The sequence below is a fragment of the Diuraphis noxia genome, unplaced genomic scaffold (genome assembly GCF_037042655.1).
Source record: "Diuraphis noxia isolate RWA-SAM2 unplaced genomic scaffold, SU_Dnox_SAM2 contig0004, whole genome shotgun sequence".
Classification (NCBI taxonomy): Eukaryota; Metazoa; Arthropoda; class Insecta; order Hemiptera; family Aphididae; genus Diuraphis; species Diuraphis noxia.
In genome coordinates, this window is record NW_028301714.1 from 65,135,742 (window position 1) to 65,151,430 (window position 15,689).

The 15,689-nt window shown below is 35.9% G+C and overlaps 1 protein-coding gene and 1 long non-coding RNA gene across 8 annotated transcripts in view; one reads left to right on the forward strand and one right to left on the reverse strand.

Moving 5' to 3' along the window:
* LOC107171226 (uncharacterized protein CG43867) overlaps positions 1 to 15,689 on the reverse strand; it is a 93,116-nt gene that overhangs the window by 3,676 nt on the left and 73,751 nt on the right. For 3 of the 7 annotated variants that reach the window (XM_089225679.1, XM_089225681.1, XM_089225680.1), the window contains 12 exons: positions 6,050 to 6,157; positions 5,708 to 5,976; positions 5,180 to 5,400; positions 3,571 to 3,881; positions 2,787 to 3,024; positions 2,408 to 2,676; positions 1,833 to 1,997; positions 1,595 to 1,756; positions 1,351 to 1,518; positions 1,154 to 1,259; positions 966 to 1,078; positions 696 to 893 (listed from right to left, as the gene is read on the reverse strand). In XM_089225679.1, coding sequence (XP_089081805.1) covers positions 696 to 893; positions 966 to 1,078; positions 1,154 to 1,259; positions 1,351 to 1,518; positions 1,595 to 1,756; positions 1,833 to 1,997; positions 2,408 to 2,676; positions 2,787 to 3,024; positions 3,571 to 3,881; positions 5,180 to 5,400; positions 5,708 to 5,976; positions 6,050 to 6,157 — 2,328 coding nt within the window. Of the gene's footprint in view, positions 1 to 695; positions 894 to 965; positions 1,079 to 1,153; positions 1,260 to 1,350; positions 1,519 to 1,594; positions 1,757 to 1,832; positions 1,998 to 2,407; positions 2,677 to 2,786; positions 3,025 to 3,570; positions 3,882 to 5,179; positions 5,401 to 5,707; positions 5,977 to 6,049; positions 6,158 to 6,297; positions 6,455 to 7,768; positions 7,911 to 8,458; positions 8,681 to 15,689 lie in introns of those variants that run through there. The other 4 variants (XM_089225678.1, XM_089225684.1, XM_089225683.1 and 1 more) reach the window with 4 other exon arrangements.
* The window catches only part of LOC149056364 (uncharacterized), a 47,953-nt gene continuing 39,932 nt past the window's right edge, over positions 7,669 to 15,689 (forward strand). Inside the window, exon 1 of the long non-coding RNA XR_016191397.1 lies at positions 7,669 to 7,846. This is a non-coding gene — a long non-coding RNA (uncharacterized LOC149056364). The remainder of the gene's footprint in view (positions 7,847 to 15,689) is intronic.

Sequence of the window (15,689 nt, forward strand, 5' to 3'; positions counted from 1 at the left end):
CAAACCAGTTTCAAAACCCTGTGGTACAAATATTAGATATAAATGTTTTATGAGTGGACACCACGTATGCAATGTTTTTCATTTAATTACAATTTAAAATGATGGTTGACTGCAGAAGTAGTTTAATAGCTATGCTGGGTTGCATAAAATAGTTAGTTATTGGTCTTTTAAACATGATTCAGAGGTCAATGATTGGTCCATTAAATTTTAGCGAACCATTAAATTAATCACTTTAGTACACAACCCAGCATTAGTCACAATATCACATAACTAAATTTGTGTTAATAAATATAAATTTTTAATTTATACAATTTTTTTAGTGAATCAGACCATGAAAAGTATATTAAAATTATAGAAAATAATGTTATTACATTATTAGAGATTATAGTTATTTAAGAATATTTATAGCCTTGGAGTAATACTGCGATCTACAGTAGCCATCATTAAAAATACATAGCAAATAAACATACACTGAGTAGTTAAAAATAAGTAAATAATAATATTTATAAAAGCTAGAAATTAAAAAAACAGCCAATGAACATAGTATAATTATGATGTTTATGTATAAATTTTAATTATTTAATAAATGCACTATGCACTAAAATTATTGGCAATTTGAAAGGTTTGAATAAAAAAATTATGATCACATGACTGGTTTTTCAATTTCAAAAAAAGCAATGGGAAGGGGAACTTACACGATGCCGCAGTTTGGAGAATACCTGGACTCCATGTTTGTGGGACGCGTGCCTAGATGTCTGTTTGACTAGGGCACATAATAACTCAGCCTGCAGTTCCCAGTTGTCCAAGCACAACTGTAATGCGTTTTGTGCTAATACTACATGATAATCAATACCAGCGTTTTCGATTGCTACTGACATGAATAACTGACAACTCTAATAGAAACAAAAATCATAAAATAATGTTAAAACGATGACATGGATACTGGATTATTTATTTACACATACCTTGAATAATTTAATAGCTTCGTATTGTAACGATTCAATAGATAAAGTAGTCAATGGCGTACTAATTGCTTCCTTGGAGTGTAAAAGAGTCGGATGTTTCCACAGCACACAATCTGTAAGAAATGATTTATTATTAATGATGAACTTTTGTTCTAGAAAAAATTATAAATTAATAATCATGAATTTACTTGGATCCCCTGAGGCTTCCATTAGTTTTTGAATGAGTTGTTCAAACTGTGATCCAGATTGTGATCCACTTCCCGAAACTACTGTAAGGTGGTATAACCATGAATCCTGTAATCACAAGAATATTAAAAACCATGCTAATATTAACTGAGTAAATAAAAATTAAAATAAATATAAACAATATTTATTTTAATCAAACCTTTTCTTGTTTAGAAGACATCAATAAATAAGTCGGAGGACCTTGATGTGATGGGTGCAAAGCTATTGTCGGTGGCTGATTGGAATCTCTCTCTTCACTATCAGAGTCTGAAACATGGTCAACGGTTTCTACACGGCAATCACGCATGTTTATTTGTCCAAATGCACTCTAAAATGGTTTTTTTGTTAAAGTGTAAAATAATTAAACAATTAAACAAAACACTATTTATTAGTATTTAATTTACCGTATCTGTAGATGATTTGAAATATAAAAATGTCTTTCCTACGAGTACACACCAGCACCGTTTGGCATGTCCATTTCTCACTTTGGTTAACCACCCTTGTATAGTAGGTTTATTGTTTTCGTTGTTCAGTAGCAACTTGGTAGCATTGTGTCTTTGAACATTCTACATGAAATGTGACAAATATGGATTAATAATCATTATACCTAAATGCTGAGATTGAAAATCAAATGGAAATTACTTGTAAAACTTTAACCCAATCTTCCATGGCTGCAATTGAATCTGCTGTTAGATAAAATGTCTTTTTGGCTGTCGATATTTCGAATGTAGCAGCTCCATCCGCTCGGGTTATACGACATAGATCATCGATCGTGATTTCACGTTGTGGTTTTCGTGCTACATCGTTCTGTAGAGGAAAATTCAATTTGCAAACTCAAAATCAAACCATCGATAAAAATATGATTTAAGCATTAGCTGTTGCCTATAGCTTATAACAGTGGTGGCGAACTCACAGCACGCGTGTCAAAAGTGGCACGTTTGTCATATTTTAATGGCATGCGAAAAAATCAGAATTGTAAAAAATTATGCAGTTCATAAAATTGATTATGTTTCTATAATATTATTATCATACTATATTTATTATGTTCAATTTGGTATTTACAATTCAAACCTTTGACTAAAAAAAATTGGCACCATATCCAAAAAAGGTTTGTCATCTCTAGCATATAACGTTAAAATAAACAACGAAAGCCATACGAGGGTAATATAGCGCCTAGTCAAAACTCGGATTGAGGTTAGGTTAGGTTATATATTTACTTGTGTTTTCCAATAACGCAGTTTGCCGTTGCTCAGCACGAAGAATCGTCGTCTCCAGGTCTTCAACTTGCCACCGAGCTTGGCTAAATGTCCGGATTTGTCGAGTATACCCGTTTTGGCACACCTGTTCGGGCTGTCGGCCACAATCGCGGCACCGTTCAAGTTCAACCTGAGCACCAACGACGACCACTCCGTCGAATCTTCGCCGCACGACATGGCGTCGGGCGGGATCGCGTAGTCGTCCGATATTCCCGACTCCATCGAAGTATCTGCGGCAAACGTGGAACCGTTATTAATTACACAAGTCTCAAGTACATCACCCCCCCCCCTCCCATCGCCAGGATATGTTTTGGCGTTAAACGTGTATTCGAACACGTACTTTTCGATGGCGACCCGGAAGAGTTGTGTTTGACCGGCGAGAATGTCGACGCGGTCTTGTGACTCTTGCTGGGACTGGAACTGGACAGCGAGGTGTCCGTGTTGTCGGTGCTACTGCTGTTCGTGATCCTGGTGGCCACGCTGTGCGTGTTCACCGTGTTGGTGTGCTCCCCTTCGCCGTCACTCGAGTCGTCCGACGAGTCACCGGTGAACGGGCTAGACCTGATCTGACTGGCTCTCTGCACACACACACACACACACACACACACATAGAAACAAATCATAAAATAAACCAAACGACCGATTGCCGACTGCAAATCGAAAATATTCTTATAAAAATATACGAATTGCACATGTGAGTTACCATATCTTCCACCGCCAAAATAAAAAAAAAGTAGGAAATATCGTGAATAAAAATTAGACATTGTTTATTGGGTGAACAATTTTAGGAAATTTTATCTCATTAGAAATCATCCCTTTCTCAGACGTTGACCCGTAGACCCCGTTGAGCGATTGATGATGAGTAGTGAGAAATGAAAGGCACTCTAGAACACTGATCGCAGCAGGTTAATGCTAGATTCATATCACTCCTCTATAAACATTTAAAGGCACATATAATGGCATAAAGAGACAACAACTGAATGTTCGACAAAACATTTTTAGTCTTCGCAAGTTGTATTTTACCATGCATCGACCTGTGATTTGTTTCCTATTTGCTTCTATCTTTTAGGTGAAGTATACGGTGACACACTGCACAAGTACTTGTCATACGAATTTATACTCACGCCTTTCACAGTGGCGTACACCGGGACGCTTATATCGCAATACCCTTGCGACGTCACCACTCGGGTCGGATGTACAACGGTGGCGCCGGTGGAGGAGGCAGCGGCTACAGCGTTCAAGGTCGGTTCCGCGGGCGCCGCCGAAAGGCCTTCGTTGGCCACTTGGTAGATCCGAGATTCCCAGGACGGGAACCTGTGCAAAGGCGGCGTCGGTGGCTTGTTGCACGCCTTGTCCCACGGCAGGTTTTCGCGGCTAGGCGTGTAAATCTCCGCGTAGTCGTGAGCGATGTCCGACTCGATGCACACGGATTTCGCTGTAAACATGAAATCGCCAAAACCGGTGTCACTAACGTGTAGTTATATATTTACACATTACATTATGGTAATATTATCAGTCACTTATAGAACGCGCACATTATTCGCAGAGGCGCCGAATGTGGTTTAAACCCACGGAACAAACGTGTCATATCTATAGAAACACAAGTTTTCCTACACCAACTATCATATTCTAATACTATTTTATATACATCAAAACCGTTCAATAACATACGTTGGACGTTCACGGGGAATACACACATCCCATCACAAGTCAGACTGATCAAACCACGTTAACAGCCCCCCCCCTCCGTGGTTTGAATGCAAATATGTTGCAACGCTCCAATCATGCCCCATTGACCTGAGAAACAGTAAAAAAATTACCTATAAAAAAATTCTATTCAGCAAAACTCCTTTAATTTAACTTTGCAGAACACATCAGTAACCTCGGTCCTTCTATAGAAAATCACACGGAAAATAAGAATACATGACCTGTGTGGAGTACAAGCCAAAACTCTAACAAGCAATTGCTGTAACAATTTGAAATATGGCAACACCTAAAAAACCTTTTTGCTGCACGTTGTAAGGTTTTGGCGGTCGTGTTGATAATATGTTTCTATCTGGTCAGATAGTGCAGGTAAACGTTGTTATCTTTTATGTTTTCTCAAAACATGTGTTATGTGTATCTACATAATTTTAGGAAGTTGGTGGGCGCCTCAGCTCGTACTCATGATTTTGTGGTTTTATACTTGGGAAAATTTAACACACAGTTCAACGCGATTAAAAATCACCAAAAGTATATAGGTAGACGTGAAAAAATAACATACCCAATACTCAAATTAACGTGAACTGACTTAACAAATGTTCAGTTGTTCGACTTGAAAAATCAGTTTAAAAACAAAAGAAAATTAAGTTTTGGATTAAGTAGGTAATAACTGTATTCATATATTTTTCATATAAGTAATAATAATATAAAAATAATAAAAATCAAAGTTATAATTAATTGAGTATATAAAAATCAAATTTAAAATTTAAAGTTCTGAGTTGATCATATGGTAATTCTCTACCAGTCCAAGTATACTACGGGTTTTAATATTATACCCAAAGATTTCACGCTTTTTCTCCCCTTGCAGTTAAGGCAGTTAAGGCATAAAAGTGAAAATCAGCTTTTCGATTTCGGGCACGATCATCCTCGGTAATATAAGTACCACTGATAGTGACTAATATGAAAATATTCGTCGTGTAAACATACAAAATAATATATTAGGTATATCAAATCGTATTTTATGGAACTCACGTCTAATCGCGGAGTTGAGGTTGAGCGAATCGGCGGCGGAAGTCAAATCGTTGACCAACTGTTCGTGGACAGGCATGTCCGGGCCGTCGGCGGACTCGGTGGTCGGCACTTGGACGCAAGCGGACATGTGTCGGCGGTGGGTCCGCTGCGACCGTTCGGGCGTCCGGCTTTTTTGGTGCCGGTCCACCTGAGCGTAAACCGGTTCGTTGTCGGACAGGGCGCTAAATACACGGAAGACAGGCACTATTATTATTATATACAGCAATCTAATCGCACAAGAATCATTAATAAACATTTTTGAAGGGCCCCTTGACGAATTCAAGAAGTTATTGAGGGCCGTAAAAATTGGATGTATATTATATTATTATGATTATCCAAAGAAAGGAAAAAGAAAAGACTAAGTTTAAAAAAAAAAAATTCTCGAATACGGGCCAGACAAAGTTCGTCCACAGGCAGCCATTGGGTGGCCCCTGACATGACATATTACATTATGTTGTTATTAATTAGTGGCGGACGCTTTTCACTCACTGTGTCGAGCCAGTACTGTTGGCCCTGTGCAAGGACGACGTGCTGGTGCGCGGCGACGACGTCCCAGCGCAAGCACTCATGGCCATTTTGTCAGCGCTCAGTTGGGCCATGTGCCGCCTGAGCAACTCCAGCTGCTGGTTGCACTTGTGATTCTGCTCTCTAAGGTGCTGGTTTTGAGCCTCCAGGTCTCTCAGCTTGTTGGTCACCCATTCCTTGATGCGTGCCGCTTTTGCTTCGACCATTTTGGCATCCTGGAGCCTCAGCTGACGCTATATAAGCACAATTGTCAATCATACGGTATTAATAATACTAAAATTATTAATTTTTGGTACCAAATCATACCTGTTCCTCAACCTGGGTCGCCAGCTTGCTAATGGCTTGTTCCTTTTCCGCCTGATCGGGTTGATGAGTAGTCCATTCGGCTTGTAGCCGTTCCTCCATAACACGCACCTGAAAGCAGAAAAACGCAAATAATTATGAATGAAACCAAAAATGTGTCTCGAAATTAACACACGTCCCGCCACCATCTCCCACCCAACGAAAACTGATAACACCGTGTGGTGCATAGTATAGGTATTAATATAAGGTACCTGCACCAGTAGTAGAGTTCATTGGCTGCAATGACGACGATAACTATTATATCAGAAACGTATACGGCGAGAGGTTAGACCGAAATGACGAATATTGTGTATAATAGTATAGTATTAGGTATTAAAAACTATGACGAAGCTGACTCATGCATACGACGCAACGGCGACACAATGCATTGTGTAGTCGAATAGACTAGCCGTCTGGCGTGCGTATATCCCTCCCCACCGCAGACGCAGTTCCCATGAACACTTCACACACCCCTAACCAGGTCAATACAAATAGGGGGTACACTGCACAAATACACACACACACACACACACACACACACACACACACACACACACAATGTCACAATGGATCAGGGTCATGCACCCCTCGCGTCCAGTATAAACGATATATCTATAATATACATTATACGTTTATCGATTTGTTGAATAACGAAATGATTACATATATATATATATATATATATGCATCGTAAACTATGAAACTATATGGTCATATTATTTTGTTGATTCCATTGAACTTTCCCAGCAAAAATAACAGCAATTTTATATTTATAATACGCCTATCGGCTGTCGTCTCTAAAATCTGCGTAGTCAGAAAGTATAGGTAAGCACGAGAGGGGGTAAGCTGGTTGGCTGAGACCTTGCAGCAGTATTATAATCCTCGGGGACAGAAGAAATAAAACAAAATTCTTTATACATTTCGTCGAGATGAAAAGCTACAGCGATTAATATAAATATATATATAGTTAGGCATAGAATATATATTATATACCCAATATAATATATATACAAGACATGTAATATATTCATGATGTAAACAGTGCCTCTACGTATAAAATAATATATAAAACCATGTACGCGTATTGCGTCGAGGATTAGCCACGCGCTGCACGATGACTTAAAGACTATTTTTTTAATGTATTCATTCACGTATATATAGAGGTTTATATACAATAGACAGTAAGAACCCGATATTACATAATATTATTGATTTTACCATAAATGTACATGATATATGATATATTAATATTATGTTTAAGAATGTTCAGGCGCCGTAATATGATACCGAGTAAAAATATATATATATATGATCACCGACCCCGATGCTGCAGAACGCATAAAATTGACGAGCGGAAAACGAGTGTACATACGATAGTGTGTACCTTCCGGCTGAAATATACCGTCTAATACACGCTGTGTGCATCCGACTTGCAACATAGATCCGTTCGTAATGAAATTATATATAATATATGTAGGTATATATGAACCGCGGTAGGAACAAAAAAGAAAACCTATAAACACCGCCTAGGTATATTTTGGACGTGCGCCAGTGCATTTTTTCCATTTCGATCGGATCACGCGTTCGCCGTTCGTAATTAATTTTTCGATTATACACATAATATTGTCACTACGGAACAGCCACAGTGTCGTCATCCTAGTGAAACGTGTTTAATGTACCCACCGTATTTTATTACGTGCATAGTCTCGCATTGTTTCCTCCGCTGTAATAGTTTTTCGCAAGGAATCGGCCGGTGTACAGGTAATGATTTAACACATTTAAATTAAATATATGGGTAATATGAACACGTTACGGATTGACTATCTACAAATATATTCGTCACGAGAACTATATATGCCACATTCGTACGATATAAATTATTATAACGTTCGATTATCAAACATAATGCATGTCGATACTTCACGCCGCTGCTGTTCTACAATAATATTATTATCGATCGATATTCGCGAAACAGTCGTGCGCACAAGCGTAAATAGGAGGGGGGCTAGGGATTAGAAGGTATTAGCATCCCGTTAGTGCTTATGTGCAGTCAAAAACTAAAAATGAGAAAATTCATTGCTCTTAATTTTTTTTTTTTTTTTTTTTGAAATCGCGCCTGTGGTCGTGCGATCTACGACTCGCGGGTATTCTTCACACTATTGCGAATACCTATATCATCTAATACCATCATATTATTATATGCAAGGTACACATGATATATCACGATTACATCATCTGGACGTGCACGTGCGTATCATCATATCATATGTATAATAATATTATTATATTACAACTACGCGTATAATATAGAGTGATGCGTATAATACATGCTGCAGCAGAACGTGCAGGTAAAGCACAAAAAAATTCGCCTACCTTATCGTTTCGTGCGGCGGTGGCGGCTATGACGTGTGGCTGTCGGTAAACGGACGACGTCAGAGCGGGACGAGACGAGCGACCGCGGCCGGCGATCGGACATGCGACGAAAATCGAGCGCTGCCGTCGGGGGTGGCGACACGACGCGACACGCGACGTTAGCGGTATACAGACGACGCGAAAAAATTGGATAAAACGCCGGAAAAAAATTTTGAAAAAAAAAAAATAATAATAATAATTACTACGCGCGCGATAACAGAGGCGCGCCACATGAGATATCACATGATGTGTATATCGTAACGAATATATTATGATAGAGAGATACGTTTTCGGGGGTTGGTGCGCAGGCGCGACCGCCGGAGCGGCGCATGTCGCGTGTGCGGAAGAGGGGCGGCGGCGGCAGGTTCTGTAGTACGGAAACATGTGACCGGACGAGGAAAGGGGTGGCCGCCCCCCCACCCCAACGATAGTGTACGCGCCATATACCTACTGCACACTACGTGGGGTTGGATGTGGATGAGGTGCGCGAGAGGAATTAAAAAATCAATGCCCCCCTCGGAAACCCGCCACGTTGCCAACGGCAACACGCGCGCCGTCTGTGCCAAAACCATACACGTAATGTTACATATTATTACGATATAATTGCTATATTATTATTAAAATTATTACTATTATATTGTTGTTGACTTTTTTTTATAGCAGGTAGGTTATGTATAAAAAACAATATAGAATTGCATTCATAATTTAACGTGCACGCGGATTTGTGTATGCGCACACGTAATACATATGAGATACAATATATATATATATATAGTATGCACGTCCACACGTGTTTGCGTTGTTGGATACAATACGACATTTATTTATATGGGAGGCAGCCACAAACGAGTTGTGTCCGGTAATTGTTCTTGGGTTACAACTCTACAAGAGTAAATTGTGTCCAGTATTTAATTCTCAGGATTTCATACATTTTGTCAGCTAACAGGTAGTTTTTTTCAGTCTTGTATTTTTTACCAGAACTCCTCAATATTATGAAATTCATTTTGTTCATTATCTTTTTTTATAACCTATGTATATTATACTCTAATTTTGAAAATTTATTTTTATTTGTATTACTATTAATATTAATATAAGCCAATAAATATAGATAATTATTAAAACAAAAATGGTCATATGTAATTAACAATATAATTATGTAGATATACTAAAAATTAAAAAAATCATATTAAATTATATTATAAAAACGGATATGCAATTTTGTTTTATGAGTCGTTTTTTTTTTTTTTTTTAATAAAATTTGTTCTTTAGCAGAATTGTTTAACCATTTTCAAACTAGAGATAGTTAGAAATACATTTTTGTATGATTATGATTGTTAAGTGATGTTTAAAATAATTCCGAAATTCTAAAATTTTCGACTTCTCTTAATGAATAACTCGTGTTATGTTTTCGTCAGAACACGATTTGTGTATCCAATTTTTTTTTGTGGGGACACAACTATTAACAGCGGTAGATACGAAGAGGTTAGTGTTCACACCCTCCTCTCATCCCATACAAGGGTCCGTTTACCGGTATCGCGTTTAATCACTTCTCCCTTCAGTAATAGTTTTTGCAATAAATAATGATATTATTACATCGTAAACCAAACGGTTTAAAACCGGCTTGGTGTCTCCTCGTCCTGATTTCATAGGGATTATAAATAATAATCTACAGACAAAATACACAACCCCGTCGCATAAGACACGCGATTATAGACTGCAGCGGCTCAGAGGATATAATGTTATGGAATATTAGAGGCCGCCTAAACGTGCGCATAGTCTACATACAGTGAGTTAAATACGACGTGGACATTGAATTTCTGAATACAAAAATCAGAATGACCAAGGCATGTCGGGGGGTCATACGGGAAATCCGGAATATTTCTGTTCGTGATATTATATACAATCAGACATTATATATTTATACTAAACATTCATGGATAAGAAATAATATATAAATTTTTATCGGACTCGGTGCATACACATACCATTAGAAAAGTCACGAATCGCGTCTATATCGCGACCCCTGCAGCGATGATCTATGGGGCGCAAGTTCAGTGGAATATTATGTATCTATAGTTTACCACACGCCGTGATTCAGTATCCCCCCCCCCCCAAAAAAAAAAAAAAATCATAAGTCCATAGACCACCATTATAGTAAAATATAATAAGAAACAATAAATCATTTTTTCGTCTGTACCGATTTCCACGAATATTAATTCTATGCAGAACTGCATGTCTGAAATGCGCGACCAGGTGTCTACGAGGATTTTGCACAATTGGGATGCGACCACCGTGGTCGACGTGTAGATGCCGCTGCAGTATTGATACCAAGTCTATCGTCGTATTTTCGTGGTATAATACGCGTCATATTATATTATAATATTATTTACACGCAGGATATTTTCCTACACTGACGATAAAATATACGTCGTCGTCGAGGTAGTAACATGTCAGTAGCGATCGTGGTATAGTTTAGTTGTGCACGGCTATTTTGCAATGGCAGATGGAGGGGGCGAAGGGGTTGAATACATTTATAGAGATAACAACAAATATGATGATAATATAACTATAATGCGGGGATCTCTTTTTTTTTTTTTGAACTCATCAAATAGTTTTTAGGACGGGAAAATCTCGGGAGTCATCGCACTACAAGTAAACCGATAACGAAGAGATGATGACCAATATGTATTATATAGGTATAGCCAAATAGATAGCATATTTATGTACACAATACACATAATACACGCGACTACACGTAATTCGTTTTTCGTCGGGTGACAGCAGCCCGTTGTCAAAACTGCGCAAATCGATAAACGGAAGAACAAAATGTAAATGCGATTTTATTATTATAAAATAAAATTCAACAAACCCCTTTTCATCCCAACTGCTGTCGAGGTGTAAGAGTATATATATATATATATATATTTGCATATAATTATTTACGGATTTCACACAATAAAGCGCAAAGACTTTTTAATACTTTAACCTAAATCTGGGTACGGGTATAACAGTGTCTACATGTGTATTGTTTTTGTGTTTCAACAAACAAAAAGGATTTGATGCAACACATCTCGTTTTGGGAAATTAAAAGGTGGTGTGACAACTGATAAGTACACCGCATACACATCCGGCACTAATTGCCAATTACTTCTTAATAACTTCTATACGTGGCTACGCATTGGAATTCGTATCAGAAATGTTTTTAGGGTGACTGGAGGAGGGTTGAAGGTGATTGTATACTATACTGTTTTATATAGACATAGTAATCGCGTTTATCGTTATTAAATTCCGTTCAGGCCAAAGAAAAATTTTAAAACGTGTTTCCGACAATGTGGTCGACTATGTTTCTGATTTTTAGTTTTAAGCGGTAACATAAATATTTATTGACGATAATGAGATAATGTTGAGGAATAATGAGTGTTTCCGACAAATGTTTTTTGGTCTGGGTCGGGTTTTTAGACTTTAAAAGTTAAAATAAAAGCTACCTATAACAATTATTTGACCATTGTTTTGATCAGAGGTTACTTTCTAATTTTTAAAAATTAATAATTAATACATATTATGTATTGAAAATAGAATTTATATTTTATATTTAGTAATTAGTAACAGTTGAATTTCTTTGTCTAGATTGTTTTACTATTCAATTATTCAACAATAAATACAATTTGTGTTTATTTATTATATTTCGAATGTACATAGTGACATTTATCATTAAGAGGCGGTGCAAAAACATTTTTTTTTTTTAAATAAGCACTTGATTACGAAAATGCATTAGTTATCGTAACCGGTTACAGCAGTTTACAATGTTTACATGCGCTAGTTCTCCATATCTATTTATATAATAGGAACATAATATACGGTGAATAATATATTATAATATCTTCACATAGTATAATAATGTATAGGACGTATAGGTATTATGCGTCTTATACATTGACGTACTGTCATCGGATCGTAGTCTGTATGTTACCCTCGGGAAATGGGCCACGCAAGAATGTCTGCAACACCGTGGACCGAAAACCACTAACGATCATCATCATGCACCACGTTCCGATTGAATTTCAGAACTCTATAACACACCAATATTATATCAATACGCCAACTCGCGGATTACGACGCGAAAACGCTGTTTGATCGAAACGTGGGCTGACATGATGACTGATGATGGAAAATATCACAGTCATCCGATTGCGAGAGTATATATTTTTATTATGTGTTATACCGTTTATAAAGAGGACGACCACGGTAACCCAATTTTCACCACTATCGAGTTTAACCATACTATTTGAAACTCACGAACGGGTAACCACGATATACGTATACATATATACAGTGGCGTATCCCGGGAGGCCACAGGGACATGGCCTTCCTCTTTGACCGTATTTACTATTTTTTTCTTTTTTTTTTTTTTTTACATTTATTCGTCTACACGAACGCATAGCAAAATATGTCTTACCAATGAATATTCCGTGCTTATACCAGTATTCACTATTTTAGCACTAGTTTTATACAATTACTATTTCATATTTGTATACCCTTATAATTTTTTAATATAACTGAAACATCCGTTTTTATAATTAAATTACTACTAAATGACTGACTAAAAATATAAATAAATTATTTTCATTAAAAACATCAAATATAGTAGGTGGATTTAATTGTTGGTAGAAGGTAGTGTGAATACAATTTAGACAATGCCCCTCCCTGAATACATAAATATGCATTTGTACACTTGTACAGTCTAAATGCGGAAAACTTTGGCCGTCAATCGTTTTATCAACGTCTGCAGTCGTCTAGGGCAAATCATTTTCCCGTGGCCACATTTGCGAGTGCGTAAAGTGCACTGCAACACGATGACATTTCGGTGAAACGAGTTTTGGCATCATCACATCCGGTCAGGCAAAACGTGTAGCACGTTTCCTGAAGATTATACGAAGTACATGCAGGGATGTGCGTCAAAGTAAGACATATATAGCTAGGCGGTACCTACATCAGTCATCTAAATGTATTATATCGTTCACTATAGTTTCTCATCGTACCTAAAAGGATGATGACTCTACGACCGTTATTTAGAATTTATTACAGTCGCATTATATTATAATGCAGTGCGCGTTAACATATATAATTTGGTAAGATCTAAATAAAACCCCTACATACCTATTAAATAATATAGTAGTCGTGCGTATAGGTCACAAAATCTCTAAATGCACCTCCACCATTCATATACCACTGACAACATTAAAATTTAAACACATATGTTTATGCCATGCATAAGTTAACTTTAAAGTTATAATATTTATGCTGTTTTTTAAAAATGCTAACGTAAGTAAATTTATGCACACCACATTGAAATTATTATTAAAAAATAATTTATTGGGCATAGAATGTGAAGCATACAGGTATTTGTTAATATAAAGTGTCATCTATACTATATAATATATGCATATATTATTACCTTCACCGTTCGACTACCTATATATGTAAATTGTAAAATACTCGACATTTCCGTATAGTGCAAAAACGTCATCACAAAATATACACAATACCATTGATGATACTATTGATATTTGAAATATCATACGTATTTTGTATGCGTGGGTACTGTGCAACTGTGAATGCAAATGTCGATTGAAATTAAAGTGATATTTTAAATTAACAATTTATACGCAACCAATATGAGCGATGGCTGCTTCAGTCGATCGCATAATAATATATATACGATCTATATACCTACCATAGAATAAGTTATAATCGCATAGATTCGTAGTAAGACATCGATACAATAATTTTAAAAGCTCGTGTTCTCATTTATGAATATGGTTCAATATTTATTTATTTTATATTTTTTATACAAAAAAATATGATTGGGTTATAGAAATTAACAGTATATCATTTGACAGTGGTTTCTTTCACTAGGTACTCGGGGAGTTTATTTGTTTAAATTATATGAAATGTTGGATGATAAATTTAAAAGTAATGACGAAAGTTAATCATTGCAACCCTATGGTATTTTTTCAAACTTTAAACGTTCACAAGGTAGTTTTGAGATGAGAAATCAAAAAGTATATATTGCTATATAGATTCTTATTTCAGCTTATCAGCATTACATTTTTCTAATCTTTAAAATCAATATATAAAGTATAAACTTTATTAATTTTTTTCGTATCGTAATCTAAATTATTAATATTCATAAATTAAAATACAAAATATCATCGTAAAAGTTAAAAGTCTAAAATGTCAAACTGCAGATAAATATAATATACACGCAAGCTTAAAAAAAATAGTATTTCTATATAGGAAGACAGACAAATAGCAGCTAAAATAAGTTTGTATTAACATTTGCATTTCTAAGAATTATCTATTCGAAGGAAAAAACAGACTCAGATTTATAAAGGGGTTATATTCGGGTCAACAGTCTGTAATCGAAAGAACTTAAATTTAATACCCTTCGTTATTTTCAACTAATTTACAATTCCCTCTATATACATTTACAATCCCTCTAGGTTTTCAGTGTATAATTTAACGAACCTTTCACAACTATAATAAAAGCTTTAACCAATTTAATTAACAACTAAATCTTTAGAAAATGAATTTCAGTTTGAATGGTAGCTAGTGAAACGAAAATTTAAAGAGTTCAAATTCAAATGAAAAATGTAATTAATTTATCATACTTGCTACAAATAATACATTTCTATTTGAGCAGTTTTGTTCAGAAATATTACATTTAGCTTCAATAGAGATACTTAAAAGTATTGTACAAAGCACTATAAAAGGTATAACGTTTAAAAAAATATAAAAGAAATATAACTCTATATCTACTTATACTTACAATAAACAGGGAGAAACCACGAAAATACGACACCGCAGTGTTTTTTTCAGTTAAATAAAAAAAAAAATAATAATTCCACCCTTATTTGGTTTTGGGTTTCAGTGAAATAGGAATGGTGTACCAACGCAGATATTTTGTATTTTGTACGTAATAAAATACCATCTAACAATAGAAGAGAAACTATTACAGCATACCCATAAAAATTAAAATTTAAAATGTATACAAATTAGTTTCTGTACGTATTATGAGATTATATACATATGTACAAAAACAAATATATACATATATATTTTAAACAAATTAGAATCGAATAAATCAATGTGAAAAATCTAATTATAGTTAGAAGTACACGATATACAGAGA